This window comes from Vicugna pacos, chromosome 12, assembly GCF_048564905.1.
Source record: "Vicugna pacos chromosome 12, VicPac4, whole genome shotgun sequence".
Taxonomy (NCBI): Eukaryota; Metazoa; Chordata; class Mammalia; order Artiodactyla; family Camelidae; genus Vicugna; species Vicugna pacos.
In genome coordinates, this window is record NC_132998.1 from 62,498,748 (window position 1) to 62,525,173 (window position 26,426).

Sequence of the window (26,426 nt, forward strand, 5' to 3'; positions counted from 1 at the left end):
CTGACTGTTAATCCTGCTAGAGAATGCCTGTCCAGGAGCCCCTCCCACCCCCAGCACAGTGTCAAAAGGAGACAGGGAGAGCCCTTTTAAAGTGAAGGGTGAAAAGCACCCCTTTAGGACACTCTAGGGTGTGGACCTGGGTGTGGGGAGCGGGGTGTTCGCTATTCCACCAGAGCAGTACTTCTCAAACTTCCTGGGAACTTGGAAATCTCCAGAGGACTTGTTAAAACCCAGATTCCTAGACCCCATCCTCAGTTTCTTTAAGTCTGGGGTGAGGCCTGAGAATTTACGTTCCTACCAAGTTCCAGGGTGATGCCAACGGAGCAGTCGGGACACACTTTGACAATCACAGCCTTGGGATATTTAGATGCTGGAAGCGTTTGTTTGCCCCAACCCTGCCTTCTCTGCCGCCACCGCAAGCCCCCAAGCCCCAGAGCAGGGACACAGTCTGAACGTCTGATCTTTCCTCCCGGCTCCCGGGCCCCCACCCCGCACAGGCTAGGGCTGGGGAGGGGGCACTCAGCGGGCGTTAGAGGGTCGCGGAGGGGTGGGTTACTGGCCCGAGAGCCGATCTGGGCCGCCGGGGTGGCCGGGACGCCCCCTTCCCCGGCGGGCGCCGCCCACAGCCTGCGCAGTGCACCGGGATGGGGGGCCCCCGGGGAGGGCACCCCTGCCCCAGCGCCCAGCTCGGGCGGCCCCGGGCCCCGGCGCCCCGGCGGGTGGGCGTGCCCGCGGCCCAGGTGGCCGCCTCCCGCGCGTCTCCGGCAGCTCCGGAGTCCCGGTGGCCGCGGCCGCGTCGGGCGCCCTGCGCGGGCCCGGGGGGCGGGGCGGGGCGGGGCCTCCGCGGCCCCCTCCCCCGGCCCCGAGCTCCGGCTCTGCGCGGTGGCAGCGGCGGCGGAGGAGGCTCGGGGACCACGGTGAGCAGCGGCGACGGGTCCCGGAGGCCCCGGCGGGGGAGGGGTCCGGGGGAGCCGGGGGCGGCACGCGCGCCCCTCGGAGGGCGGGGGCCCGGGCGGCGCCGGCGGAGTGGCGTGTGTGTGCGCGCGCGCGCGTGTCGCGCCGAGTGCCGGGACATGGGGTGGGGTAAGGGTCGGACGGTCCCCTTCGCTGGGGGTGTCCAGCGTCTCCCACCCCCCCGTCTCCTGGGACCTCCGGGCTCATCCTCTCTCGCAGTCTGTCTCTTGGCCCCCTCCCCGCCCCCTCCCCCGTCCCCTTCTCTATCTCTGACTTTCTGTCTGTCTCTGTGGGTGGGTCTCTGCGTGTCCGTCCAGCGGCTTGTCCAGCCGCCTTGTTTCCTGATCTTCCTTCCGCGACACTGCCCCCTCCCCATCGCGGCTCTCTCCTCGCTTCTCACTGCCCCCTCTTAATAGAGCAAACAAAGATGGTCGAGGGAGGGAGACACCTCCTTTCTGAGCCCTGTCCTGGATCAGCGTGGGGCCCCACCCCTCTGGCCTCTGGCCTGGGCCTCGGGCCACCTTCCTGCGGGGAGCTGGCCCTGCAGAGCTGTGGGGGTCGGTTTGGGACAGCTGGCACATATGAGGGCAGAGGCCCCAGTGCTGGAGCTTGCAGAGGTTTGTACCCTCAACCTGGGGAGCCCCCGTCTCCTCCCTTGAGAGGTGGCACACTGGCCTGGTCAGGGCTCTGGGCCTCTGGCAGAATCAGATCATGCACTCGACCCTGTTCACATGAGCAGAGCCTGACGCTTTCTAAGATTTTTTCCAATGGAGCCAAGGTAGGGAGAACTTGCTGGGCTGGGGGAGGGTCCCTGGTCTGAAGGTCACAGGGTGTGGTCTCAGCCCGGCTTCGCCAGGCCACTTCCTGAGGGTGACCTCTATCTCCCCATCCATGGCATGGGGCAGAAGCGAGAGCCCTGTGCAGTCGCCTGAGAACCGCGTGGGCTGGCCATCATGTCCAGGTGATTAGCGATGCTCTTGGAGAGAACGGGGCTGTGCCAGAGCTCCCCGGAATCCCAAAGACCAGTCCCTGGTCTGCATCTGGAGGGGGAGGGGGAGCTCCCTGCAGCCTCTCGGATCTGCTGCAGGGCCAACCCAGAAACCCTTCCTGGAGGGGTAAGGGGCTCTGGGAGTGGAGCCTGGACCACCAGGCTGTCCTCCTTAACGACTGTGCTTGATAAAATGATGATTCCTGGACTCCTATCCTGGCCTCTGATGGGGTACCAGGAATCTGCATTTTACAACTCCCCCCTCTTCTGATGCACTTTCAGGTGTGAATGGTGGCATCAGGTTATGGGACAAGGTCATATAGCTTCCTCTGACTGGCAGGCAGTGGGGTGGACCCAAGAGGAGCCGGCCTTACTGTGTCCCTGGGCAAGCCACTCTATCTCTGAGCCTAAGCCCCCATCAGTCAAAGGAGATTAAGGCCTCCCAAGGGTCTTTCCTGCCAAATGGTCTGGGATTCGGAGCCATTGCTTTCAGTGGGGTAGGGGGTGGCTGGGGGCTACAGAGTCAAGGAGGCCCAGGTCGGCGTCCCAGGACCACCGCTGGCCGGCTGTGTGGCCCTGGGCAAGTCACTGGGCTTCTCTAGGCTTCAGTCTCTTCTCCTGAGAACTAGCGATCACAGCATTACCCACTCCTTACGGGTGGTGAGGAGCCAGAAGCCCAGCGCCTGACACGTCACAAGCCCACCGGGAACACGGGGGACCAGTCACGAGAGAGGCTAGCACTCTGCAGTTTTCACAGTCGGTGATGGGGACAGTCGCGTGGACTTAATTTCTCATCAGCAGGGAGAGTGGTCTGTGCAGAAACATTTGTTAGCTAATGGATTTTTTTTCTTTCTAATGGATGGCTTAAAAGCCCTGAGGACGGCCACGCAGAGTTGCCTGGGCAGCTCAGGTGGCGTCTTATGGGATCCGCTGGGTGCCACCGCCAGCTCCCCAAGCACTGGGAGACAACACCCTTGTCTCCTGGGCGACTCCCCACAGAGTCAAGAGAGCAGAAACCCAGGAGGGGCCTGGGTCTGGGAAGGAAAGAGAAAGTCTCGGGCCCTTGCCAGGTGCCCCGAGTTGTGAGCGTCCGTGGACGCGAACAAAGTTGTCTTCTGGGACATCCGTGGGAAAAGCAGAGCTCTCGAGAAACCCGTAGAGGGACAAGGGAAGTCGTTAATTCATTCACTCACTCACTCCTTCCCACAGGCCTTCTCCAGGCCTGCAGATGGCCAGGGACCCAGGGAGGCAGAGAGACCCATGCAGAAAAGGGGAGGCCTCAATCTGGGTGGGGAGCTGTTGGGTCAGACGTTCTGTCCATGGTCCTTGGGGTCAAAAGCAGGGTCAGGACATCCTGCTTCAGGGCTCACCCCAAAGCCCGGGGTGGCCCTCAGGGTAGACCCTGAGAAGGACCAGGGTTAGAGTCCGGAGATACGGATTAAAACCGTGGGCTGTAATGAAGACATGGGTTAGTGGGACAAGGAGGTGACTTCCTGAGGACAGTATAACCTTCTTTTTTAACCATATCCCTCTTTTATGTCTCAAAATCGAATTTTGGTGAGGGAGCATCTCATGGGGCGGGAACTTTGAAGTCTGTGTGTGAACGCAGTTCTCGCGACTCAGGAAACCTGATGTCTCGAGAGCAGCCCGGGGGCATCTGCCAATAGGACTTGGCTCCAGCCTCAGACCCTGTGGCCTGGAGGAGAAGCCAGCAGGGGCCAGGGAGGGGCTGCAAAGGCTGGAGACCCCAGAGTTGGGTCCACCTGCTATAAATCCCAGCAGCACTATTGATAGCTGTGTGGCCGTGGGAAGTGGCCTAGCCTCTCTGAGCTTCAGTTTGCTCATTTGAGAAGTGTAGATTGGAAAACACAGCTTAGGTGGCCAAAACCTGGGTTCTGGAGCCAGGCTTCTTGGGTTCGAATCCTGGCCCCACCTCTCATCAGCTGTGTGATGTTGGCAAGTCACCAAACGTCTCTGTGTGCCTCGGCTTTTTCATCTGTGAAGTGGTGATGGTGGTTGCACCTACCACCTAAGGCGCTTGTGAGGACTACGTGGCTTCATGTAAGGTCCTGGGTAGGACAGTGCCTTGTGTTGGTATGGTAGAGGGGTCTTGCAGTGACAGGGGCTTGCGGTCAGGCTGGCCTGGCATTGGCCCTGGAGTTCCTGTCAGTGTTAACGTCAAGGTTAAAACCCACTTCTGGGCTCACGCTATGACTATGGGTGATGAGCTGTGTGCAGGCCCCCTCGGAGATGCTGGTGCCAGTCTGAATCCCTCGGAGATGCTGGTGCCACTCTGTACCCTCTGGGCAGAGCAGCGGGGACATAGGTGACATTTGCAATTGCTTTACCCTTGACTACACCCAGGAGCGAGTGAGGAGGGGCTGGGGCCAGGTCCCTTCTGAAAAGGTTATCAAGAAAATCTATGTAGTTCATTTAAAAGGAGTACCGAGTATTGCTCTCCTCGGTTCTGACTCCCAGGCATCGATTTACGACCTACTGTGTGCCAGGCCCTGTGTGAAGACTTCCCCGGCCACCATCCCACTTACTCCTCCCAGGCAGCCTAGAAGGTGATCATGGCCCTGCCCAGTTAACAGAAGGGCAAACTGAGGCTCAGAGAGGCCAATGGCTGCCCAGAGACACTGGCAGCAAGGAGCAGGGCTGGGGCTCAAACCGCCAGGTCCCCAGCAAGAGGGGAGGTGTGCACGCCCACTTTCCAGTCCATGACGCTACGTGCCTGATGGTGAGGGACTGTCACCGTGACGCCTCCCCATCGGGAGCTGCCATGGTGGGCTCCTCTGACCCCACTGGAAGTCCTGCTCATTTTCCGGAAGGTTCTTAAGGTTTTGCTCTCTGCGCCATCAGCTGGGCTGATTAAAGACCTTCTTTCTTTTATCCAAAGCAGTTTCTCCAGCAAAACCAATCTGCCCAGAGCCTAGAAGAGAGCAGAGGAGGAGAGACTCACAGGGAAGACCCCGGCTGGGAGGGGGGCCCCATTCAGCACCAGAAGGTCCTGGTTTCGCCACTTCCACCCCTTTGAGTCTAAGAGGAGTTACTCTCTATGCCTTGGTTTTCAAATCTGTGAAATGGGAATTTTTACTTCTGCTCTGGTGGGAGGGTAGGTAAAGCTGTGAAGTAATAATAGTCAACACATATATAGCCCTGGGCCGGAAACTGGGAGGCATCTTACATATTTGCCCTCATTTAACCCTCTGAGGCCCTATGAGGTCATTGTATCATCCCACTGTGCAGGTGAGGAAGGCAAGGCACAGAGAGGTCAGTATCTTATCCAAGGTCACGCAGCTGGTAAGACTTTGAGTCTGGTAAGCCAGTCCATCGAGGCCACTTCTTGGTAGATAGGCATGACACCTCTTGCTTGATTATTCCCACTGACAGGGAGCTCACTACCTCATGAGCTCCTGTGATGGTTAGTCTAGGACTTGGATAGGTGGCGGTGATGGTCCCTGGTACAGTAGACTCAGTGTGGGAGAAGATTCTGAGCTTGGCTTAGGCCAAGCAGGGTTTGAGGTGCTGGCAGGCCAAACCATGGAGAGGTGGGGAGGGTGGTCCCCAGTTCTTCGTTTCTCCCAGTCATGTCCATCTCATCTGTCCCACAGACCAAATCTGAGGCTGAGAGAGGAGAAAACTCAGCACAGGAGGGCAGACAGTAGGTGTCCAATAAACCCTTGGGGGGGATCAATCCTGTTTCTAAGGAAAATTTTAAGTTATAAAATCAACTTAGGCATGTGATATAAACTCTAGAAAATCGATCCCAGTTTTACCTGTAACCTCCCCCCAGAACATCAGCATTTTGTGTATCATTTCCAGTCTTTTTTCAGTAAATGCATCCCGATGTAGAACCATTTTTACGTATCATCACACCACGTGTAGTTTCACATCCTGAACTTTCTCGCTTCCTGTGAGTACCACGAGCACCTCCCGCGTTCTTTCAGTGGTCCGGTTGTTCCTGAAGAGCAGTGAGGACTTTTTACTGGCGGCACAATATCCTGTGGCTGTTCTTCATTTGCCCCAGACCATCCCCCACATGGATGGTCCAGCCGCCACATGGACCATGATGTGAAAAGCAGGTGTTGCCCCCGAGGTCACACCCCAGACGTCCGACGGGACAGCTGGTCAGCCCCGCCAAGCTGTGTGACCTCGGGCAGGGCCCTGCCCCTCTCTGAGTCTCAGGCGCCTGCACTGCTGTGAAATGGGGGCAAGAGCCTGACGTCAGGGGGCTGCTGGGAGGAGTAAACGAGGAGATGTGATGTCAGTCATCTGGCTGTGGCGGGGCTTGGAAGGTGGAAGTTATTAGAGTTACTGTCTTTGTTATTATTTTGTTCCCATCTCCCCAGTTAGACTGTGGAGCCCTGCAAGCAGGAGCCAGGCTCTGTGCATTCCTGTGTCCCACAGGCGCCGTTATATTTATCGGATTCCTCACATTCAGGTCCCTCCAAATAGAGCAAGTCTCTGTGCGGGCGGGGCCCTGGGAGACCCTTCACTGACAAGGTCTCATCTTGTCTCCATGAGTCGGGATCATCAGCCCCATTTTAGAAACAGTTTCAGAGAGTGTGATGGGCCTGCCCAATGTCACACAGTGGGAAGAAGACAGCCAGGAATACTCCCTGGAGGAGGTGGCATGGCACAGGGCTGACAGGATGGGGCATTTGACTGGGCCAAGGGACAGAGTGCTGGTGTTCTGGGAGCGGAGCAGAGGCGCCTGGGAGCTGTGGGGGGAGGGGGCCCAGCACGTGTGGGGCAGAGTGTGAGTGAGGCTTGGGGGCGTTTGCTGAGCTGAGCTGACCTGAAGTGACAGCAGGGCAGAAATGAGCTAGCTGTCTAGGCTCCTGGCCCCAGCTGCACCCCACCCAGCCACTTCCTCCTGTCCAGGCAGGAAGGGGTGCTCTGCAGGATTGGAGGCTGCAGGCACCTTCCTGGGGCCTGCTTTGTGAGCAGTGATAAAATATTTATCAGGAGCACTGGCAGCTGGGCTTCCCTGCACAGGGAAGTGGGCAGCTCCCACCCCTGGGCCTGCAGCCTGGCTGAGTCCCGCTGAGTCACCGGAGAGCCCGCTGAGCCACCTGCCCGCGCCCTCCTCGGCCCCTCTGCCCTTTGGCCACGTGGATGCCTTGTAATATGTAAGCTATTCGGCTGCCCACGGGGCCAGGGCATCCAGTGCAGTTAGTGCTGAGGGTTTCAGAGCTCACTCAGCAGCCAAGGTCACTGGCAGAGGAGGCCAGCAGGCTGGGATCCCCCCAGACCCATCCCTGCAGGTCCCCACCTCTTTAGTCCTCACAGCACCCAGCAAGGTAGGTCCTCTTGCACCTCTGTTTGGTAATGAGATGCTGAGGCTCAGAGTCGGGGCACGACGGGTCAGGTCTCACGCTGTCACGGGCCAAGCAGAGATTCAGCCCTTGGCTGCCTGACCTCTGCCATGGAGGGGCTGCCTGACCTCTGCCATGGAGGGGCTGCACTCTGTCCTAGCCCAGGGTCAGGGCCTGGGGGGCGGGGGGTCTGCCCGCCCTGGTGTGACCAGGAGCTGCAACTTCGGGTTTGTGATTTGGATTTTCAGAGGAACAGCAACAACAAAAAACAGTAGCAGATGGCTCCTTCTTGCTGCCACCAGCGTGGGCAGAGGGACGAGGCTCTCAGATTCTTTTGTTCACTCATTCATAAAGCACATTCTGGGTGCGCTGGTCAGATCCCCGCATCCCAGGCTCCCAGGACCAGTGAAGGACACTTCGGCTGTGGCTCGGGGTGCCCTCAGAGCCAGAAAGGGCGGGTTCTGCCCCGGGGCCCACTTCCTGCTTGCTTATGTGCTCTGTGACCTCTGGCAAGTTCCTCTGCCTCTCTGAGCCTCGGTCTCGGTTTGTGGATTGGAGGATCAAGCGAGGATCACACCTGTGTCCTTGTTCTCCATCACATCTTCACATCGGCCTGACGAGCATCAGTAGGCCTTTGGACGGGTCTGGTTCCCGGAGAGGTCCTGGCAGGCCTGTGGTTGGCTCTCCCAGGAAAGAACCTGAAGCCAGTGCCCTGGGGGCCTTGCAGATATGCTGATGGAAGGTGGGAGTTTTTCTAAGCTTGATTCTGAAGGGAACTGGTCCCTGGAGCCACACTCACTGCTAGGAGCTGTGAGAGGGAGCCCTGTGGGTGGCCGGGGTCACCTCCGCTTCACTGCCTGCCCCTGCTTGAAGGTCACCTCATATTCCTACTCGTTCTCTGCCCTTCCCTCCTCTGAGCCTCCTCCTGCCTTTCCTCTGTCTGGAATTCTTTTCCTCCCTTCTTCACTGATGGCTTTTGTTTGTTCTTCAAGTCCTTGCTGGAAGATGCCTTCCTCCTCCAGGAAGCCCTCCTGGCTGCCCTGCATTCACCCCAGGCAGGGTGGGTAGACGCCCCTCCCATGCTCCTTTACCTTGGAATCTTCGCTCATATCTTTGACCCAGCACTGGATGTGTTCTCCAGTCTCCTTCCCTCCAGCCTGGGGTCCAAGGGCAGAACTCGATTCATCTCTGGGTCCCAGGGCTGAGCTCGGGGCTGGCACACAGTGGGACCCCGGGAGTGTCTGATGAATGAGAGAGCAAGTGGCAGACATAGGGGCTGGGTTGGAGTTTTAAGAACCTGTGGTAAGGGACAGGAGCGGACCTGTAAGATCTGCTCCATGCGTGAACTCCCTGTGTTTCTGTGAACTGTCTGCAGACAGGACCTTCCCAGATGATGGACACTCAGCCAGACAACAGGAAGTAAGGACTTCTGGGGCCGAGACTGTTGTGGGACGGGGGTGCAGTGTCTGGGGGGACTGGGAGGGCTGGCCTCCCAGTCTGGGCCCCTCCTCTTGGAGCTGTGTGACCCCAAGCCTGTGTGACTCAGCCCCTCTGTCAGGCCTCACGACCGCTCTGCAGACCCAGCGTCTTTCCGTGCAAGGGAAGGAGGCGGGCGGCAGGCTTGCATTCAGGGGCTGCTCCGGGTGGCGACCAGCACTCAGCCCTGCACAGGAAAAAGACCAGGATGGGCAGCAGTAAGTTTCTCTGGTGGTTTGTTCCCTCTTCCAACTTTTTTGTGTTTTTCCAGTTTTCTTGAGTTCACTCAGTGGCTTTGCATGGGTGTTGAGAGCCTTATGATGTGAAAATAGAGCCCCTTAGTCTGACGGACACTTGTCATCAGGCTGTCCCGACACGGTCTGATGGGGGAGACTAGGCCCGGGCTGTGATGGAGCTGTCACGGAGGGAAACCCAGAGGGGCCCGTGGCCCAGCCTGCAGGCTTGTGAAGGTGGCACCTTGCGGGGGGCAGGGGGCTGTTGCTAGGGAGGCAGGTGGGAGACCCTGCGTAGAGAAGGGCTGGCCCAGATCCTGAGTGATATTGGGGGTTGGTGCTCCTGTTAGACTCCCAGTAGCTGCATCCCCTGAGGGTGTCCACCCACCAGCCTGCCCCTGGGGGCCACCGGAGCATTCAGGAGCCCATGTGACCCTTACCCCTGGGGGATTCTGTGGGGCTGGCACTGCTATGTCCCCATTTTACAGAATGGGAAAATTGAGGCCAAGTACAGTGAGTGGCCAAGCTGAGCTTCAGATTCAAATCTGTCCCCAGAGCCCAACTCGTAACAGCCGGCCTCTCCTGCCGCCCTTGCTCCTTCACTGAGCCCCAGGGCCTCGGCTCTGTCATTTGTGGAGAGGGGATTAGAGCGTGACATCATAGGCCAAGCGAGTGCCATTCATGGGACTAATTTTCAAGCCCATGCCCTGAGTTCTCTCTGAGTTCATGATTTCTGTTGTCTGTGGTTGGAGCATCGCTCAGGGGGCAAGTTAGGGGAACCAGACAGAAGCACCAGAGGCACCATGGGGACAGGGCTCTAAGGAGAACCAACAGAAATGGGAAATGAGTTCGATTCCACAAGACCAACCCGAAAGAGCGTCAGGCAGCCAAAAGGAGGTCAGTGCCGACACGCCCAGGTGTGGCCCCGAGGGCGTGTGGCTGGCAGGCCCCTAAGGGTGGTGGGAACAAAGCAGGCAGGTCTGAGAGGGAGCCGACTTGGTGCTCTGGGCCCCAGGCCAGCTGAGGACTCAGAGGCAGGTGGGGAAACACAGCTGCCCCGGGGTCACAGAGCGGGTGGGGCCAGTGCAGCAATGGTGTCTTCTGCTTTACCTGAACCAGCCAACAAAGGGAGACCTCCGTGCTGATGGTCAAGGTCGCCGTCCATCGCCTTGGTCTGTCTGCTCCAAGGCCAGGAGGCCGCAGCCCTTGGTACCAGGCAGGGCGCGTGAGGGTGGGGGGATGTCACTGAGCTCAGGTCTGTTTCCTCCCGCATGTTTGCCAGTGCAGGGGGCTCTGACGGCTGCTGTAGGCGGTGGGTGGGCTAGAGGGCAGGAGGGAGAAGGGGGAGGCCCGCCCCGGCCCCCGTCAGGGCACTCCGTTCTCCTAACCTTGCTTCACCAGGAGATGGTGAGGTTTCCCTACTCCCTGTGGGTTTTGAGCTGAGCAGGCAGGGTGGGCAGAGGAGGTGATGTGGCCTGGGACCCCCGGGGGCCCGGACGTAGCCTTGGATGCTGGGCTCGGGCTTCCACTGGGTGCACAAAGGATGGGCCTCTGTCCCCCATTGGAAAATGAGGATGCCCCCTCCCCCTCGTCCCACACTCTGTCTTTCTATCAGAGCAGTTATGATGCCAAACAGCCACTGGTGCACCACAGGATAAAAGATTTGGCCAAGGTCAGATTCAAAGCCAGCACTCAGCTCAAGGCCTGGCGCATATTAGGGTCTCAAGAAATACTTATTGTACAAACGGCCTTTGACAAGTTGTGCGGCCCTCACAGCCCCCGTGTCCTCCGTGGAGGGAGCTGCCGACGGCCCGTCCCACCTGGCAATGTCGTGCAGACAGGCCTGGCGTGTGGGGAGTCCTGTGGCTGCTAGCCGGAGACAGTGAAGGAGAAAGCCAGCAGCATGGCCGTCATAGTGAGGGCTCTCTCTGAGCCTCCTGGGGAGTGGGCCACTGCAGCAGGTGGCCTGGGCAGCTCTGTCCTCCAAGTGCAGGTGCGTGGGCGGTAGGGTGCGGCTCGGGGAGAAGACTTTGATGGGTGAGGTCACCCTGAGTGGGGTTTTGCAAGATGAATAGGAGTTGGCCAACCAGACCAGGCTTAGGGAAAGCTTATCCCAGATAGTGAAGGACAAGCATGTGGTCACGAGCGGGGCCTGGCCTTCCAGGACAGCAGCCTTCCGCCTGCAAGCTGACTTTTGCTTTCATTTGCTCAGGGTGCTCCAGGGAGGCTCTTGTCTCTCCCTTCCTCTCCCCTCAGACAGCCTGTGGGCTGACAGACTGGGCTCCCTGTAAGGGGCCAGGAGCTTGTGACTGACAGCTCGCCCTCTTGTCTCATCCGTGCAGCGAGGCCCAGGAGAACCCCCTTCTGTCGCTTGCCCCCCGAGCCTGGGGAAACCCTGTGCAGGAGGCCAGGGCCGGAGGAGCGATGCCGCTTGCAGTTAGGGTGACCGCCTCCGCCCCTAGGCCAACTTCTCACCTCTGTCCTCACCCCATCTGCCGCCCACACCGGGAACCGCAGAGAAAGAGCCCAGGCCTCGGTGACTCAGAAAGAGAAACTGCCAAGAAGACCTGAATAAGGAGCCCCTTGGGGGTCAGGCAGGGGCTGGGCAGGGTCGCCCTCCCACACCCAGCGCCCAGAGGAGGGTTTCAGGGAGAACAGGTGCTGCGTCTCCCAGTCCCCACCCTGCCAGGCTGTGGATCTGCCCAGGCCCCATGGCCGCGACTTGTGGCCCGTGGGGAGTCCCCTCCCTGAGCCTCATGCGGCTGGCAAGTCATCCAGCCGTGCCTCAGGACCCCTGCCCAGCCCGGGGGTACACCCCACCGGCCATCGCAGAGTTGAGTAAAGTGGGGTGACCCTCTGCAGAAACAGAATTTCATGCACACTGTGAAAAGTGAGGAGAACACAGGGGTGGACACACCTGCACCCCATGCTGCCCCGCAGGGCCACCAGGTGAGCAGCAGATACCCCAGCTCACAGGGGGAGAGACAGGCTCTGGAGGACACGGCAGTGAGCAGTGGGGGGAAGCGGAGGCGTGACTGCATCCGTGCTCTTGGAGCCCCAGGGGGCCTGGGTTTGAGGCCAGCCTGGCTGACTGCCCCCAGACAAGGGGTTCCCCAATGGATGCAGGTCCGAGAGGGCCTGGTCAGAGGGACAGGCTGGGGACGGGGCCTGGCACTTTTCAGCTAAAGGAGCTGTGTGTGATTCCCTCCCCACCCAGAACTCACAGAGCCGGCCACAGAGCTGTGGCCCAGCCTCACCGTAACATCCTGGTGAAGAGGGGGTTCCCAAAGGCCCTCACCTCTCATTTCGAATCCATGGTCCTTTCCATCCTTGTCACACCCCTGAGAAGCGTGTCATCCCCAAGTTCTCACCGGTGGAACCAGGTGGGAAACTCAAACGGGGCAGAGCCTGGGGGCAGCAAGGCCTGGGGTGGAGGGTGGGATTGGGGAGCAGAGTTGCCCCAGCGGAGTCAGGAGGTCTGGACTCCCAGTGGTGTGTATTGAGGGGGCTGTAGCTGGCGTATTCAATTAAGAATTTGCAGATCAAAACCTCCTGAATGAGGAGGCACGAGCCATCCACACGGAGTCAGCAGGGAGCCCCTCCGCATCCGAGCTCCCACTTGGGGAGGTGAAGCCCGGGGTCGTTGTGATTGAAGCTGCAGTTCCAGTACACTCAGACAGAGAGCGCAGTCACAAGATTCTTCACTTACAGATCCCAGAAATGGGAGAGGGGAGCATAATGACTGGGGAAGGGCAGTCCTCGTCCCCGTCACGGGCAAGCAGGACACAGAGAACCAGATTATAAGGTGGCTTGTAACTTATAACTAGGGGACCCAGCACCCAGTAGGACCTCAGCACTTGCTCCTGTTCCCCATCCGTTAGGACGGTCTGGGTGGGTGACCCTGCATGTCCCACCCCTGTGCAAGGCCGCAGCCTCCCTGTCTACAACGTGGACACTGGGCCACCTGAGCTCCCGGGGCCTCTGGGCCTGGCCTCCCGTGGGAGACGCAGGGTGCGGAGGGCCTGGGAGGCATCGGGTCGAGGTCACCCAGTGTCCTTTCTTGGGAGGCCCCTTCTCTGACTTCCGCCTGCTGTTCTGGTATTGAACAGCCTTTCCTGTGGGAGAGGAGGGCCAGGCGGGTTTTGCTAAGTGCCCTTTCTTAGCTGCTTGTGTCAGTTCCCAAACGTAAACCAAGTTCACGGAGAAGGAAGGTACAGGAACTCCAGACACGTGTGAGGAGGGGAGAGTAAAGGAGAGCTGGAGGGGCCAGGGACCCCAGGGGCCTAGGACAAGTGTCCCTTCCCTCAGACGCCTCTGGGAGTGGAATCCTCTCAGTCTCTTGCTCCCCCATTCCCCGTTGGTCCCCCTTCCCAGGAAGCTGAGTCTGATCGCTGCTGCTACCGTGCTATGTGGGCCATGTGGGCCGCAGGGAAAATGCCCTGTTTGATGCTCCACTACCCTGATCTCGCCACCTGCATGCCGTGGGGGCATCACTGCACCTCCTGTAGCCCCATCAGCCATGACTGCGGAGCAGGAGGGCACCACCTACAATGAGAGGGTATCGGGCCTGCATGACCGTGTGTGCATCCTTCAGGCCTGTGCTTTGCTCTTAGAAAATGCTCATAATGTAATACCTGTGGTTGTGTTATTGTTACAATCATTAGCAAGATGTTCCTGGCTTTAAAAAAAAAATGCCAGGAGATCTAGTACACGTGTAAGATATGGACTGATTTTTTTATCCTGAGCCTCCTAGCAACAAAAGTGAAGAGGGAAAGATCACTCACTAGATTCAAAGATGAAAACACAGCTTTTGCTGGTAATGAAACCAAGGGACGAGCCTTTTGGGAGCCCCCATAAAGGATTCCCCATGTGATGTGTGAGCAGCCTCCTCAGTGCTCCTGGGGTCTGGCTTGATCCAAGGACCTGTGTCTGGGGCAGGACCTTCAGGCTCTCCTAACCGCAGGGGAGAGGGAGGGGGTGTCCTCAGGTTTTCTGCAAGGGGAACCCAGTGAGGCCCATAACCTTGAGATGTCTGAAGTTTCATGTGTTATCTTCAAAATCCATGAGGATTTCCCCTCAGTCTATAGTTGAACCGTGTGTATTTAACTACAAAAATCACGTTTTCCCTCCTCCACTCCATACATTTGGGTACCACAGATGCTCCATACAGATGGGCCACGGTCATTCCTCAGCTTTGCCTTAACATGGGGTCCCAGCCCTTTTAGAGAAGCTCATGGCAGCCACATCCCTCGCCCCAACAAAAGACACACTCATGGTTAGGTAAGTGGAAGAGAGCCTAAAGCAATTACGCAGACGATTTCAGGGTTTCACAGATCCTAAAAAACTCCAGGGACTCCAGGACCCTGGCTGGACAGGCTCCAACCTGGATGATGGGGGAACTGCACATCTTCTGGACCAAGCTCATGAATATTATTTCTCCCAGCTGGGCTTTTGTTAGATGTGGAGCAGTAGAAAGCTCAAATTTATCTTGAAGTTGTTTATTCTGCACAGAGCCAGATGTCTTCCTTGTGACCCAGACAGGAGCGGGCTGAGTACCTAACACTCTCCTACACCAGGCACTTGAGTCGATGGGGACTTTTACACTGATTACGGAACAGCAAGGAAGTGGGACTGGCGACTGTTGAGACTGCGTACGACGCTCCCTTCTCCCGGGTCCCGTCCCCTTTTACACCTGGGTAGGTGCCCAGGAGGCTGGTACCTGATTTTTATAGCATCTTGTTCTAGTCATGTTTTCTTTTGTCTTTGATTATGTTAAGCAAATTCATTTTACAGTCTCTTTCTAAAAGTTTCTTGCCTGAAGTTCTAGGATTTTCATCCTGACATTTGAAACGTTTGCTCTCCTTCCCTCATGGTGGCCTGTTTCCTTGCGTATTGTATAATTTGAGATCATGAGTTTATTTCCAGCCAGGCTTTTATCTGTGGGAACCCCAGGAGGCCTGGCTTGTGCACCTGCTTCTCCAGAGCATCTTTAGAATTACTCTGCCTGGCAGCCTAGGGTTGTCACAGCGTAGGGCCACTTTTATGTTAATTGCTTTAGTCTCTCTCAACTTACCTAACTTAACTCCCCGTCCCCCAGGGCAGGTGCATGGCTACAGATTCTCAGGAGACATGCAAGCTTTTTCCTACCTCGAGTTCTGGTGAGCAGAGACAAGTTTTTTTGTCATCTCTCTTTGACAGTGGGCATATCTCGGCTACCCATTCATTAGGGGTACAGCCCCTCCAGCCCCTGGCTTTCTGGGCAGAGCTCAGTTGCATCTCCCATCGTCCTGCTTACTCAGTGTCTCATCTCCCGACTGCTGGTTTTACCCTCTCTCTGTCTCAACACCCCTCTCCCGACCCCACAAGCCTGCCCCACACTCATTCAACATCTGGGTTCTCAGTTCACCATGTTTTCCTGTGACTTAACTGTTAATACTGCTCAGCATGCAACTTAGTAGAGTGTAACTGTTAAGAATACAGACTCTGGAGCCAGACTGCCTGAGCTTGAATCCCAGCTCCACCAACATGGGCTGCACTCAGTTTCCTCATCTGTGAAATGGGAAGTTGGGGTTGCTGCAAGTGCTAGAGGGTGTTGATGGAAAACAACAAAACACCTATTATTTTACCAGCAAAAATGGGTTTATTCAGGAACAGCAAAGAATTACAATTCAGGACACGCAGTGTATGCGGAACCACAGGCAAGTCCTGGGTACCATTCTTTTATAAGCAAGAAGGGGAGTTGGAAGGGGCTGTTATAAACAAAGTGTCCACTAGAGAAAGCTGGGAGTTAAAAGTGTAGTGGCTTTTCATTGGCTGAGTTGTAACAGTTTCTCATTGGCTGGGCTGTTACCAGGCAAGGGGACGTTCTTCCTCCCTCCTGCTGGGTAGTAAAGTAGTCACCTTCTTCCTGTTGGAGTCCCAAAGGTACATCTCTTCCTGCCGGGTCTGCAGTTGATGGGGGAGTGGTCGGGCGTGAGAGCTCCCTCTTCTGGTCTCCTGACTCCATTTTAAATGAGGTTTATTCATTTTCTCAAGGGCTTGATGCGTGAACATCGCTCCATATTGAATTACTGCCTATTGCAAGCATTATAAAAGTTAGTATTAAATATCATATAGACATAGTAATAAGATTATCTTAATGATGATATTAATATTGTCATTCTGGTCCCTGGTGATTTTCCTCTTTCTTACAAGCTCAGTGATGCATTTAGAAGATGCTTGTAATTTTTTTTTCTTTTTAGGGGGAAGATAATTAGGTTTATTATTTTTATTCATTTACTTATTTATTTATGGGGGCACTGGGGATTGAACCCAGGACCTTGTGTATGCTAAGCAGGCACTCTACCCCTGAGCTATAACCTCCCCTCTATGTTTGTAATTTTTTTATCTCGCATTTCTAGGAGATACGTAAGAAAAAGCTTTCAGGTTGTGTAGTGATCTAAATTGTCCAACCTCTTGACCTGTAAGTGGTTAAAGCAGAATAATAATAATGCTCCCTGTGTATTACTGCTTCTCACAAGCACATTCAGAGCCTGTATGTAGCTCATCTCTAACTCTCCCACTAAATTGCAGGCCATCTTTGGAGTCTGGTGGAATCCAGCTCAGCCACATACCTACTGGCTCCGTGACACATCTTGCCATCTGTGCACATGCTCCATCCCTTATCTGGCTGACACCCTCAGGGCCAGATGTGACTTTGGAATTCCTATTATTTTCAATGATAAGGCAATCTGTGGCAACTCTTGGGGAGGGATCAGGGTGGCATCCTGGGGACAGTTTTTACACAAGATCGCCACTAAGTGGGGTGGACAGAGACTGAATAGCCTCACTTTTTCTGGTCACATCAGATTTTGTAGCCAAACGAGCCCTGTAAATTCTGCATTTTCAGAGCTCTTTGCATTTCCAGATTGCACACGGGGTCTCCCAGTGGGGGCGGGAGATTGGATGTGACTCCCACGCCAACAAGAACAAGTGGGGATTTACAGCCAAGGAGCAGGCGGGGGCCAGTGGATGGGAAAGCAGGAAGAGGAGCCATCTGGGGAACGGGGATCCTTGCTGACTTGGTCACTCAACCAAACTCTTACTGAAGGCTGGCTGGGCGATAAGGTACCAGGGTGGTCAGATGCCAGGGCTAGGGGACTTTCCTAAACCAACTTGGCAGGATTCTTGCTCAAAGTGGATTCTATAAGGACAGAGAGGGAAGCTCACGCTCAGGCCTCAACCAGCCGAGAGCTCCAAGGAGGCTGATTCAGGTTAGGTCAAGAAGAAAGTCGTTGTCAGTGTCCACTGGATATGGTCCTCGGGGAACACCTGATGGAGGAGGCAGGCCCAGTCCTGAGACCCCAACACAGGGCAGAGGGAGGGCAGCCTGGGGGTTGCTGGCTGAGCTGGGTCGAGGGGAGAAGGGACCACATCGCCGAGGTGGGGACCCAGGGCCCAGGGGAAGCTGGAGGACCTGGCATGCAGAGCAGGAGGCCAGCTGGTAAAAATGGCTGAGGCCGATGAGCACCTACTACGTGCCAAGCCCACCTGAAGCAGTTGGCGTCTCTGAGTACAGCCTGGGGGTCGCCCGGGGGAAGGTGTTATTCTGATTCTCATTTTACAGGTGAGGAAACTGAGGCGCAGTTAAACAGAAGTCATCAGCCCAAAGTGGTCAGCTATTACCCGGTGAAGCCACCCCCCAAACCCAGCCCACACACTGAATCACGACTGTCTGCTGCCTTTTACTATCATTACCATCACCAAGAGAGACTAGCTGGAGGGGAGGGAGGAAAGGCGTCCGGGGCAGAGGCCGGCTGAAGGCCTGGAGGTGGGAAGCTGGCGGAAAGGCTGGAGAACAGTGGTCGCTTTGTCTCCTGGGCGGGGCGGGGCCGGGGTGGGGGGTGGGCAGGACGGGGCCTGGAGGGGCTTAGTGGGAGATGCAGGGGAGACGGGAGGAACAGAGGCGTGCTCAGACTGCAGAGGTCTTGGACACCACGCTGGAAATTTGGAGCTCATCCTGCATGGCAAGGGCCTCGGCTGGAGCAGGTCACAGCTGGGTGGCAGAGTGAGTGTGTTGGCCGCAGGTAGGCTGGCAGGCCAAGAGGCTGGGTCTGGGGAAGGGGAGGTGGTGGAGAAGTCTGGAGCCTGCAGGGACCCTGGGGTGCAGAGGTGGGCAGGCTTGGGAGCAGGGCAGAGCCTGCCCTGGCTGGCTCAGCAGGAGCTAGGGGACATCACGGGAGCGCTATCTGCCCAGGCTTCAGATTGAGGTCGGGGGGTGGTCCCAGCCTCCTCCAGGAGCCTGCCTGGATTCAGTCCACAGCCCACCACGGAGGAAGGCAGGAACTGGAATGGGAACCCAGCATCCATCCTGGCCCTGCCCCTCATCAGCCTGTGACCTGGCAGGTGCCATCAGCATCTGGGGCCTCAGTGTCCACCTGCGATGGGGGACAGGTCTGCCCGGCTGTGGGCCAGGCTGGCCGGGGCAAGCCCTCAGTAAGAGGTACCTCTCGCCCCCAGGAGATAGGACCCCCCCCCAACCCTTCCAGCGACTCCCAGCAGCAGTTTCTCCTGCATTAAATCCACCCCTTCATGGTCTGTGAACTGCGTCCTTGCAGAAGCGGGAGGGTGGTGGGTGGAGCTGTGTCCTGGGTGGATGCCCCTCCTCCGGGAGCGGAGCCTTAGACTTGGCAGAGACCCAGCATCACCTCCTCACTGGGCTCTTTGGGTTTTATTTACAAAGTCAAGAACACAGGTCCCCACCTGGAACTAGCCATTTGTGCCTCAGGGGGCCGTTCAGAAGGCAAGGCACTGCCAAAGCCCCCACGTCCACCAGCCTGGCCCATTACCCCAGGCCCCCCCTCCCGGGGCCTTTCATTATCAGTGTGAGGTCTCATGTCCCGAGTGGTACTTGTTCTTTCCAAGGATTCTTCCAAGAAAAGGCTGCTGGCCAAGGAAGTGCCTGGGGAGGAGTCGAGCCGGGGTGTCAAGCCCAGTCCGTCCAGCTCTGCCCTGTGTGGCCGCAGCCCGCCTGTCTGCGCAGCGGGGATGGTCGTGGGGCCGCCTCCCAGGGCCGCTGCAGAGATGCAGGTCAGGAAATGCAGCTGGGGCACCCGGCACTGTCCGTGTTTCAGGGGCCACACCCGTGATGCCTTTGGCCGACATTACTGCTCACCTCCCCGCCTCCTGGAGTTCATGTTCCTGTTAAAGAAATTGGGAGTAGGGGGTGAACGTGTCTCCAGCTTACTGAGCATTGGGGCCCGACCTTTCCACACTAGGACATGGGATTCCATGGACCTGGAGGTCAAAGCCAGGGTCTGGGGGAGTGCAGCCCTGCTTGGGGAAAGGTGATGTACTGCTGTCTTAGGGCTGTCCTAACCAATGACCACAAACTAGGGTGGCTTAAAACAGAAACTGTGGAGGCTAGAAGTCTGAAGTCAGGGTCTCAGCAGGTCCGGAGTCCTTCCTCATCTCTTCCAGCTTCTGCTGGCTGTCCCGAGTCCCTGGGCTCACAGCTGCATCTCTCTTGTTTCTTCCTCTGCCTCCACGTTGCTGTCTTCCTCTGTCTCTCTGTATCTGTGTCTTCTCATAAGGACCTCCATCCCTGGATGCAGGGCCCACCCCACTCCAGGGTGACCTTATCTCAACTCAGTCATGTCTGCAAAGACCTACACCAAATAAGGCCACATTCACAGGCACTGGGGGTTAGGGCTCCAGCAGGGCTTTTGGGGGTCAGCCCTACCCCCGACAGGTGAGCGGTCTGGGTACCCCAGGATTCAGCCCAGCAGGCGGATTGCTTTTTCTGTCTCCAACTTGATCGTGTGGGGCTGGACAGGGCAGGGGTGGTGTTCGGACAGGAGGCTGGGAGGGACAGACACCTTGGTGGCGGTGGCCCCACTGTGCCAATGTTGCCTCTACTCGTGACTTTGATTAAATGAAGGAAGCAATGGCTCATGTTTACTCAAGGGCCTGCTCTGCGCTGGGTCCTGGGCTGGCACACGCGTCCTCATTCGTGTAGGAGGTTGCTGAGGGCACACACAGACACTGAAGCTGATTGGTTTGAATCCCGGCCAGGCCGTGTGACCTTGGACCAGTCACTTTTCCCGGGGCCCTCGCAAGCTCCTTGTGGAAGCTTAGAAGTGGAGAGGTGGATGTGGTGTGGTGGCCAGATCATAGTCAGGACTCCACGAGCATCAGCTGTGACCTCTACCCGCATTTCATCCTCACACTCATGCTGGGAGGCACACTGTACAGAGGAGACTGGGGCTCGGGGGCTGAGGGGCTGGCAGGGGAGGCGGCCGAGCGGGGAGCAGCCTCAGTCTGGAGCCTGGAATCCCGGCTGGGCCACGCTCCTGCTCTACACCCCTCATTGCGCCACCCAGCAACTATTTATAAACCAGGCAGCGTTATACAACGGCCGCCCGGGAAGGGCCTCGAGAACTGGCTGTTCACAACCTTGTTTTCAGATGGGAAACTGAGGCTGGGGAAGAAGGTCTCTTGGACGCATTTGTGGGATCTCAGAAAAGGGGCCTCTGCTGATCAGAACCCCTGACCCACCTCTAGAACTGGGAACCCTCCCAGAACTGAGAGGGGGAATGTTCTGAGAGCAGAGGGCGGGGACCACCAGGGGAAGGGCCCTGGTGGCAGCGGGCAGAGCGGGGGTTCAGCTGGCAAAGAGACATGGGGGGAACATGAAGATGTTAGGACATGCTGGCTGGCAGAGCCGGGGTGGGACAGAGGGCTCACCCCATGACAGCAGAGACCCTGTCTTTCTTGCCCTGCTGTATTCCCAACACCCAGAACAGTGCCAGGCATACAGTAGGTGCTCAGTGAATATGTCTCCGGGGTTTATTAAAACACCAGGGAGGCGGACTGCCCCCCACCAGCAGGTGCAGCATCCCTGAGCCCGCACTTTCTGGCTGACAGCTTGAGCCAGCCACTGCACCCCCTCAGCCTCACTTCCTCCATCTGTGAAAGAAGGGCAATCATAGTCGGTCCTGGCTCTGAAGCCACTGGAAGGGACATTTCCTCTGGAGCACTCTGAGGGCAGGACCCACCCACCTTTGAGGTTGTTGCCCCGACCCCAGCCTGGCACGGGGGAGCCTCTGTGAAGTGCGCCCATTCATGAAATACAACACACATGGCTTCTGATGGGCCCGACGCCCATCCAGCCTGGGATGATGACAGGTTGTCCAGCCTTGGGACAGTCACTGAGATCCAGCACATTGCAAAGCCTTCAGAGATGACCAGCCTAATCACAGCTGGTGCTGGAGTCACCGTGGGTAACGCGGGCTCACCCAGCGTCGCAGCTGTGACTCGGGAATCTCTCTGCGCTGTGACTGTAACCGCTAGCGGCGACCAAGCCCTGGCGTGCACCCCATGACTCCCCATCGTGGGGCAGGTGTGTCCCCATCCCTGTCCATCCCAGAGAAGGGAAGGATGAGCTGGGCACAGGGAGCCATGGGGGGAGTGCCCCTGGATGTCCAGGCCCCCAGGGTGCAGAGCCACTGCCCCAGGGGTTCCCCAGCATGCAGGGGGAACTTTCCAAGTCAGCTTTAGGGAGCACCAGCCTTCGCCACCAGGGGGCAGAAGTGCCCCTCAGAGCGGGCAGTGCCCAGGGTGGGCAGGGTGCAGCCGGCTGAGGTCAGCGCCAGCCAGAGTGATGGTGCTGGCGGCTGCCTCTTCCTGCTCGGCAGGCCTGGCTCCAGCTTCCGCTCCGCCCTTTGCTGACTCTGACTTTGAGCCTGTGTTTGGCCTCCCCAGGCCTCAGTTTCTCTGTCTATAACCCCCATCTGGCAACCTGTAAGGACTGGATGAGGCAGTGTGACTGACGCAGCCCTGCCCCTGCCGCACCCTGGGCCCCCTTCCCACCCAGCCCCGTTGGGGTGGGCTGACTCCCCGATTTGGGGGACACACGGGGACGCGCCACTGTTGCTGAGCTCCTGTACGCACCCCGGTGGACGGGAGTCTGGATGCCTGGGTTCCAGAGCTGCACAGACTTACTGCAGTCCAGTCTCCGGGCGTCAGGCTATCCATCTGTTAAGTGAGGGGCCGAGCCAGGCTCAGGGCTTTGCAAACCCCAGGAAGTCACGAGAGTCCCCTGAGATTTAGCAACCCCCCCCAGGCCCCACCCCCAAAGATCCTGATAGGGTTCCCAGCAGGGACTGGGAAGCAGCATTTTGAACCAGCCCCAAGGTGTTTTCAATGCAAAGTCCCAGTGCCTTGAGCCCATCCACAGTTGCTGGGCCCATCCTGAAGGTCATTGCCAGTCCTAGCGCTGCGCCCACGAGGACAAAACCTCCAGCCCAGCCCGTCAGCACCGTCATACCTCAGGGATCAAAGACACCTAGGTCACCGCCTCCCCTGTCACATCTACAGGGAGCATGTGGCGTCTAAAGGGCTTTATGGGTTCTCATTTCCCCGTCCATCCGTCTTACAGATGGTCAAACTGAGGCCCCAGAAGTCACCTGACTTGATAGCAGGGCCAGTGGACCCCAGTTCTGGCCACCCAACTGAGGGCTCCCTCTCCCAAAATGAGGAAAAACCCTGGGGGTCCTCCGTAGTGACCAGGGTCTCACACCAGCTCCTGACATGCCGCTGGTGGTGGGGGCAGGGGTTGGAATGAAGTTTGGATCCTGAAGGAGGAGAGGACACGGGTGATGCCATCCGGGCTGGCGTGGTTCTTGGAGCAAGGTTACTCCAGCAGCTTGGAGGGTGCGTGAACGTGTACCTCTGCCTCCCATTCCCTTGAACGGGTGTTTTCCTTCCCTGAGTCCCACGCACAGATGAGCCCTGACCAGGACCCCTCTCCCCCAATACGGGGTTGCTCAATCCCTAACCCCTTATCTGGCCTGGAAGACCCCATCAGTGAGTGGAGGACCAGGAGGGCACCTGCAGCCTTTGCCTGCCTGCGGGGGCAGCCACTCAGCCAGAGCTGTCACGTGGGGCCCCGGCCCCGGAGGCCTGGTCATCTGATGCTTCCCAGGAAGCCAGAAATCAGGGTTTCTGTGTCAATCTCTCCATTGTCAAACCTTGGCTGCACGCAGTTTGGGTTTTTTGTTTTTTCCCCCACACTGCGGGTTGTGCTGAACACATTTAGAGGCTGGACTTGGCCGTCGGCCACCCAGTTGCCCCTGCTCTGGGGGGCATAATGGTTTGTTTCCTGCTGGCCTCTGCTTCCGATTCCGGCCCTGGGGGCTGGCCACTCCCCTGGCTGTCAAGCACCCTCCCCACCCCGCATCCCTCTCGCCTGTCACCAGCCCAAACACGGGGCACAGCAACTTCAGCTGAGTCTCCAGTATACCCCCACACGGGCTGTTGGGTGTGGACCATGTAACAGAGGTCGGCAGCTGGGGCCAGGAGGCGGTTACAGCTAATTCCTTAGTACTGACTATAGATGGTTTTGGAATCCCTCAGCCACCCCCACCTCCGGCATTTCTTGCTGGCCACTTCTCCCAGCCCCCTCTCCACCAGGACCCCCTCCCAGCTCCTCCTCTTCTCACCTCCCCCAGCCTCCCACGGGGGGGCTGCCCTTACCACTCCCCTCCCATTTTCGCTTGAATTTCTTATCCAAAGCAATCCAGCCTCCCTCTGCACCGACCCTCCTACCAGCCAGGCCTTGCTGGTGGCTGAGGTCTTCCCAATGGAGTCTGCGCAGCAAACAAAGCTTCCAGCTTGGGAAACCCTCCTTCACCCCCCCACCCCCACCCAGGGTCTGACCTGATCCCGGGGTTCTCTGCTGCATTCCCCACAAGGGGCAGTTTCAGGGATTCTGTCTCTGTCTAGTGGGGCACTTTTTACAGAGCATTTAATTTCTTCACTCCTGTGAGACATGTTTATCCATCCATTTAACCAAATATTTAATGCTTGCCTACTGTGTGCTGGGCTCAGGAACATAGTGGTGAGCTAAGTACATTCCTAGCCCCCCTGACTTGTGCCATTGGATAGAAAAGTCACCAAATGACCAGAGGACAAGCAGTGAGCCTAACTCAGGGTGAAGCAGTCAGAAGAGGAAGCAGGAAGAGACAGGGAATGCTTCTGGGCTCAGAACAGTGGAACCCGCAGGACCTTCATGCACAGCTGCGCACGGGTGTGCCAAGGATCACTCTGGCCACCACGCAGAGGAGGGGCTTGCGGGTGACCTGTGTGGCCCCAGGGAGAGGGGGCAGGGAGTGTCTGTTATCCTGGCCTGGGGAGGTGATGGTGGAGGTGGAGAGTGCAGATAGGGTCCACAGATGTTTCTAAAGGACATAGGAACCACCGGGGCCTTGACTGAGAGCTAACGCAAGTCTCAGCCTTGGGGAAGATGGGCTCTGGGGGAGTCAAAGATCTCTGCTCCCTGGATTTTGAGCCCAGGGTCAGGGAGTTTGCCGGGCATGACTCTGCCTCCTTAGGATGAGGTAGCGCCTGGCACGTGGCAGGTGCTCAGGAAGTGCTGGCTGAATTTCGCTGGGCAATGTCTCCTCCCCAGGCTCTCATACGCCTGACTGTGAGGCTCTCCTGGCTCACAGAAGCTCATTAACTGCTCGGCCTGGCCTTAGCAACCCTTTCTGCCTGGGTCACTTGGCAGAAACAACCCCGCCTGGAGGCTGAGCCAGGCCCCCTCCACCACCTCCTTGACTCTGAGGCCCAGATTCCTGTCTCGTACGGTTGACCGATGCCGCCAGACCAGCAAGCCCCACTCTCCCAGTAGGCAGTCGCTTTGGTTGTGCCCTTCAGGGGGGAAGCGTCTCATGCACACACCCTGGTGTAGGTAGGGGACCCAGTGACCTCTGGGTCTCAGTCCGCTCTTCTGTATGATATGAAGGGGGCGCCACTGGGCACCCTTCCTGCTCTGAGGTTCTAGGATCAGCCCCTCCTCTCCCCGACTGATTCATTCCTGAAGCATTTATAGGGAGACCAGGGCTGGGGTTCTGGTGACGCCAGAACTTGCTCAGCACAGGCATTGCTTCAGGAAAGGCCCAGAGGAGGACAGCAAGGGTGCCTTGCCCTGTCTGAGGGAGGGGGCAGGTGCAGGTGAGCCCCGTGGGAATCCCAGAAACTGGAGGGTCCTACCGTGCGCTCAGGAGGCTGGATTAGGCCCAGCTTTGTCGTTTGTGGATTGAGTGAGGTTGAACAAGTTGTTTCACCCACTCTGCCTCAGTTTCCTCAGCTGGAAAATGAAAACTGCGGAGGAGTGTGTGTCCATGTGGCGCCGGGGTCTTGAGAAATCTGTGTGGGCACAGTCTTTGTGGGGAGGGATGGAGAGGTGGGGGCGACTCCGTAAGCCTTTGCACCAGGGATCTGGGAGGGGGCAGGAAGCTGAGCACCGTGTGGGTGTGGCCGCAGGGGACGGCGCGGGGCCTGTGCTTGGGGTTGGATTGTGCATTGGTGCGTATTCGTTTCCTGTGGGCACGTGTGGCCCTCAGAAGAGGGCGACCCCAGGAGGACCAGCTCAAGGGGCGCTGAGCGGGCGGTGGCTACGGCCGCGGAGGCGCCGGCCACGCCCCCACTCAGTGCCCCGCCCAGCTTGGTCCCGCCTCTGCGCACGCCCCCTTCCCTGAGGCCCCGCCTCTGCCCCGTAAACTCCGCCCCTGGGGCCGCCCCTGCTCCGCCCTGGGCCCTGGGCCCCGCCCCCTCCTGCCCGGGTTCCGTTTGCGCCGGGTCCGCGCTACCCGCCGCGGTACTGGCGCTCCAGGCTGCGGCCGCTCCGAGCAATGATTAACCCCGCGGGGCGGCCGGCGCGGGGCCCGGGGCGGAGGCGGCGGGCTGGGGCGGGACCCCGGAGGACCGCTCGGCTTCCTGCTTTCGCCGAAGTTTCCTCGTAGAGGGCGCAGCGCCCGCAGGGGCCCGCGGCGCGGCGTGGCGCAGGGCGCGGCGCCGGACGCGCGTGGGCGCCGAGTCGGCCGCCGGGGTCACCATGAGGACTCTCCGCAGGTTGAAGTTCATGAGTTCGCCCAGCCTCAGTGATCTGGGCAAGAGAGAGCCGGCCGCCGCCGCCGCAGACGAGCGGGGCACGCAGCAGCGCCGGGCCTGCGCCAACGCCACCTGGAACAGGTAAGGCCGCGCCCTCCTGGTCGGCCCGCGGGCCCCTGGTCCCGGAGTCGGGGGAGGGGGAGCCTTCTAGCCGGTCCGCGGGCCAAGGCAGGCCCCCAGCGAGGAACTGTGCCGGGGCAGCGCGGCACTTCACAATTTGTAGAGAACTTGCTCCTCCAGAGTTGTGCGGGCGGGGAGGGAAGTTTAGTGCAACGTGTTTCTAGAACGGAGAGACGAGACTGTGGACCCGGGGCTGGTTCCAAAGCGCCCAGCTGGTGGGTGGCGGGGTGGGCCTGGATCCCGCGAGCCCGCCTTCCCCCGGGGTCTTCCCACGCCTCTGCTCCAGTGCTCATGGCAACCTGGGAGGTAAATAGAGCAGGAAGTGTTTATCCCATTTCGCCTATGAGCAGATGAGCCTCGCGGGCGCAGTCGGTGGGTTGCTTCTGCGCTTCCTGTTTCTGC

The 26,426-nt window shown here is 58.3% G+C and overlaps 1 protein-coding gene across 7 annotated transcripts in view; it reads left to right on the forward strand.

The window, feature by feature from the left end:
* The first annotated feature begins 838 nt into the window (after positions 1–838).
* PRR5 (proline rich 5) overlaps positions 839–26,426 on the forward strand; it is a 50,975-nt gene continuing 25,387 nt past the window's right edge. For 2 of the 7 annotated variants that reach the window (XM_072973668.1, XM_072973673.1), the window contains exon 1: positions 25,559–25,985. In XM_072973668.1, the coding sequence (XP_072829769.1) occupies positions 25,849–25,985 (137 nt within the window). In that variant the 5' untranslated portion in view covers positions 25,559–25,848. Of the gene's footprint in view, positions 918–6,830; positions 7,249–17,938; positions 18,038–24,946; positions 24,966–25,558; positions 25,986–26,426 lie in introns of those variants that run through there. The other 5 variants (XM_072973669.1, XM_072973670.1, XM_072973671.1 and 2 more) reach the window with 5 other exon arrangements.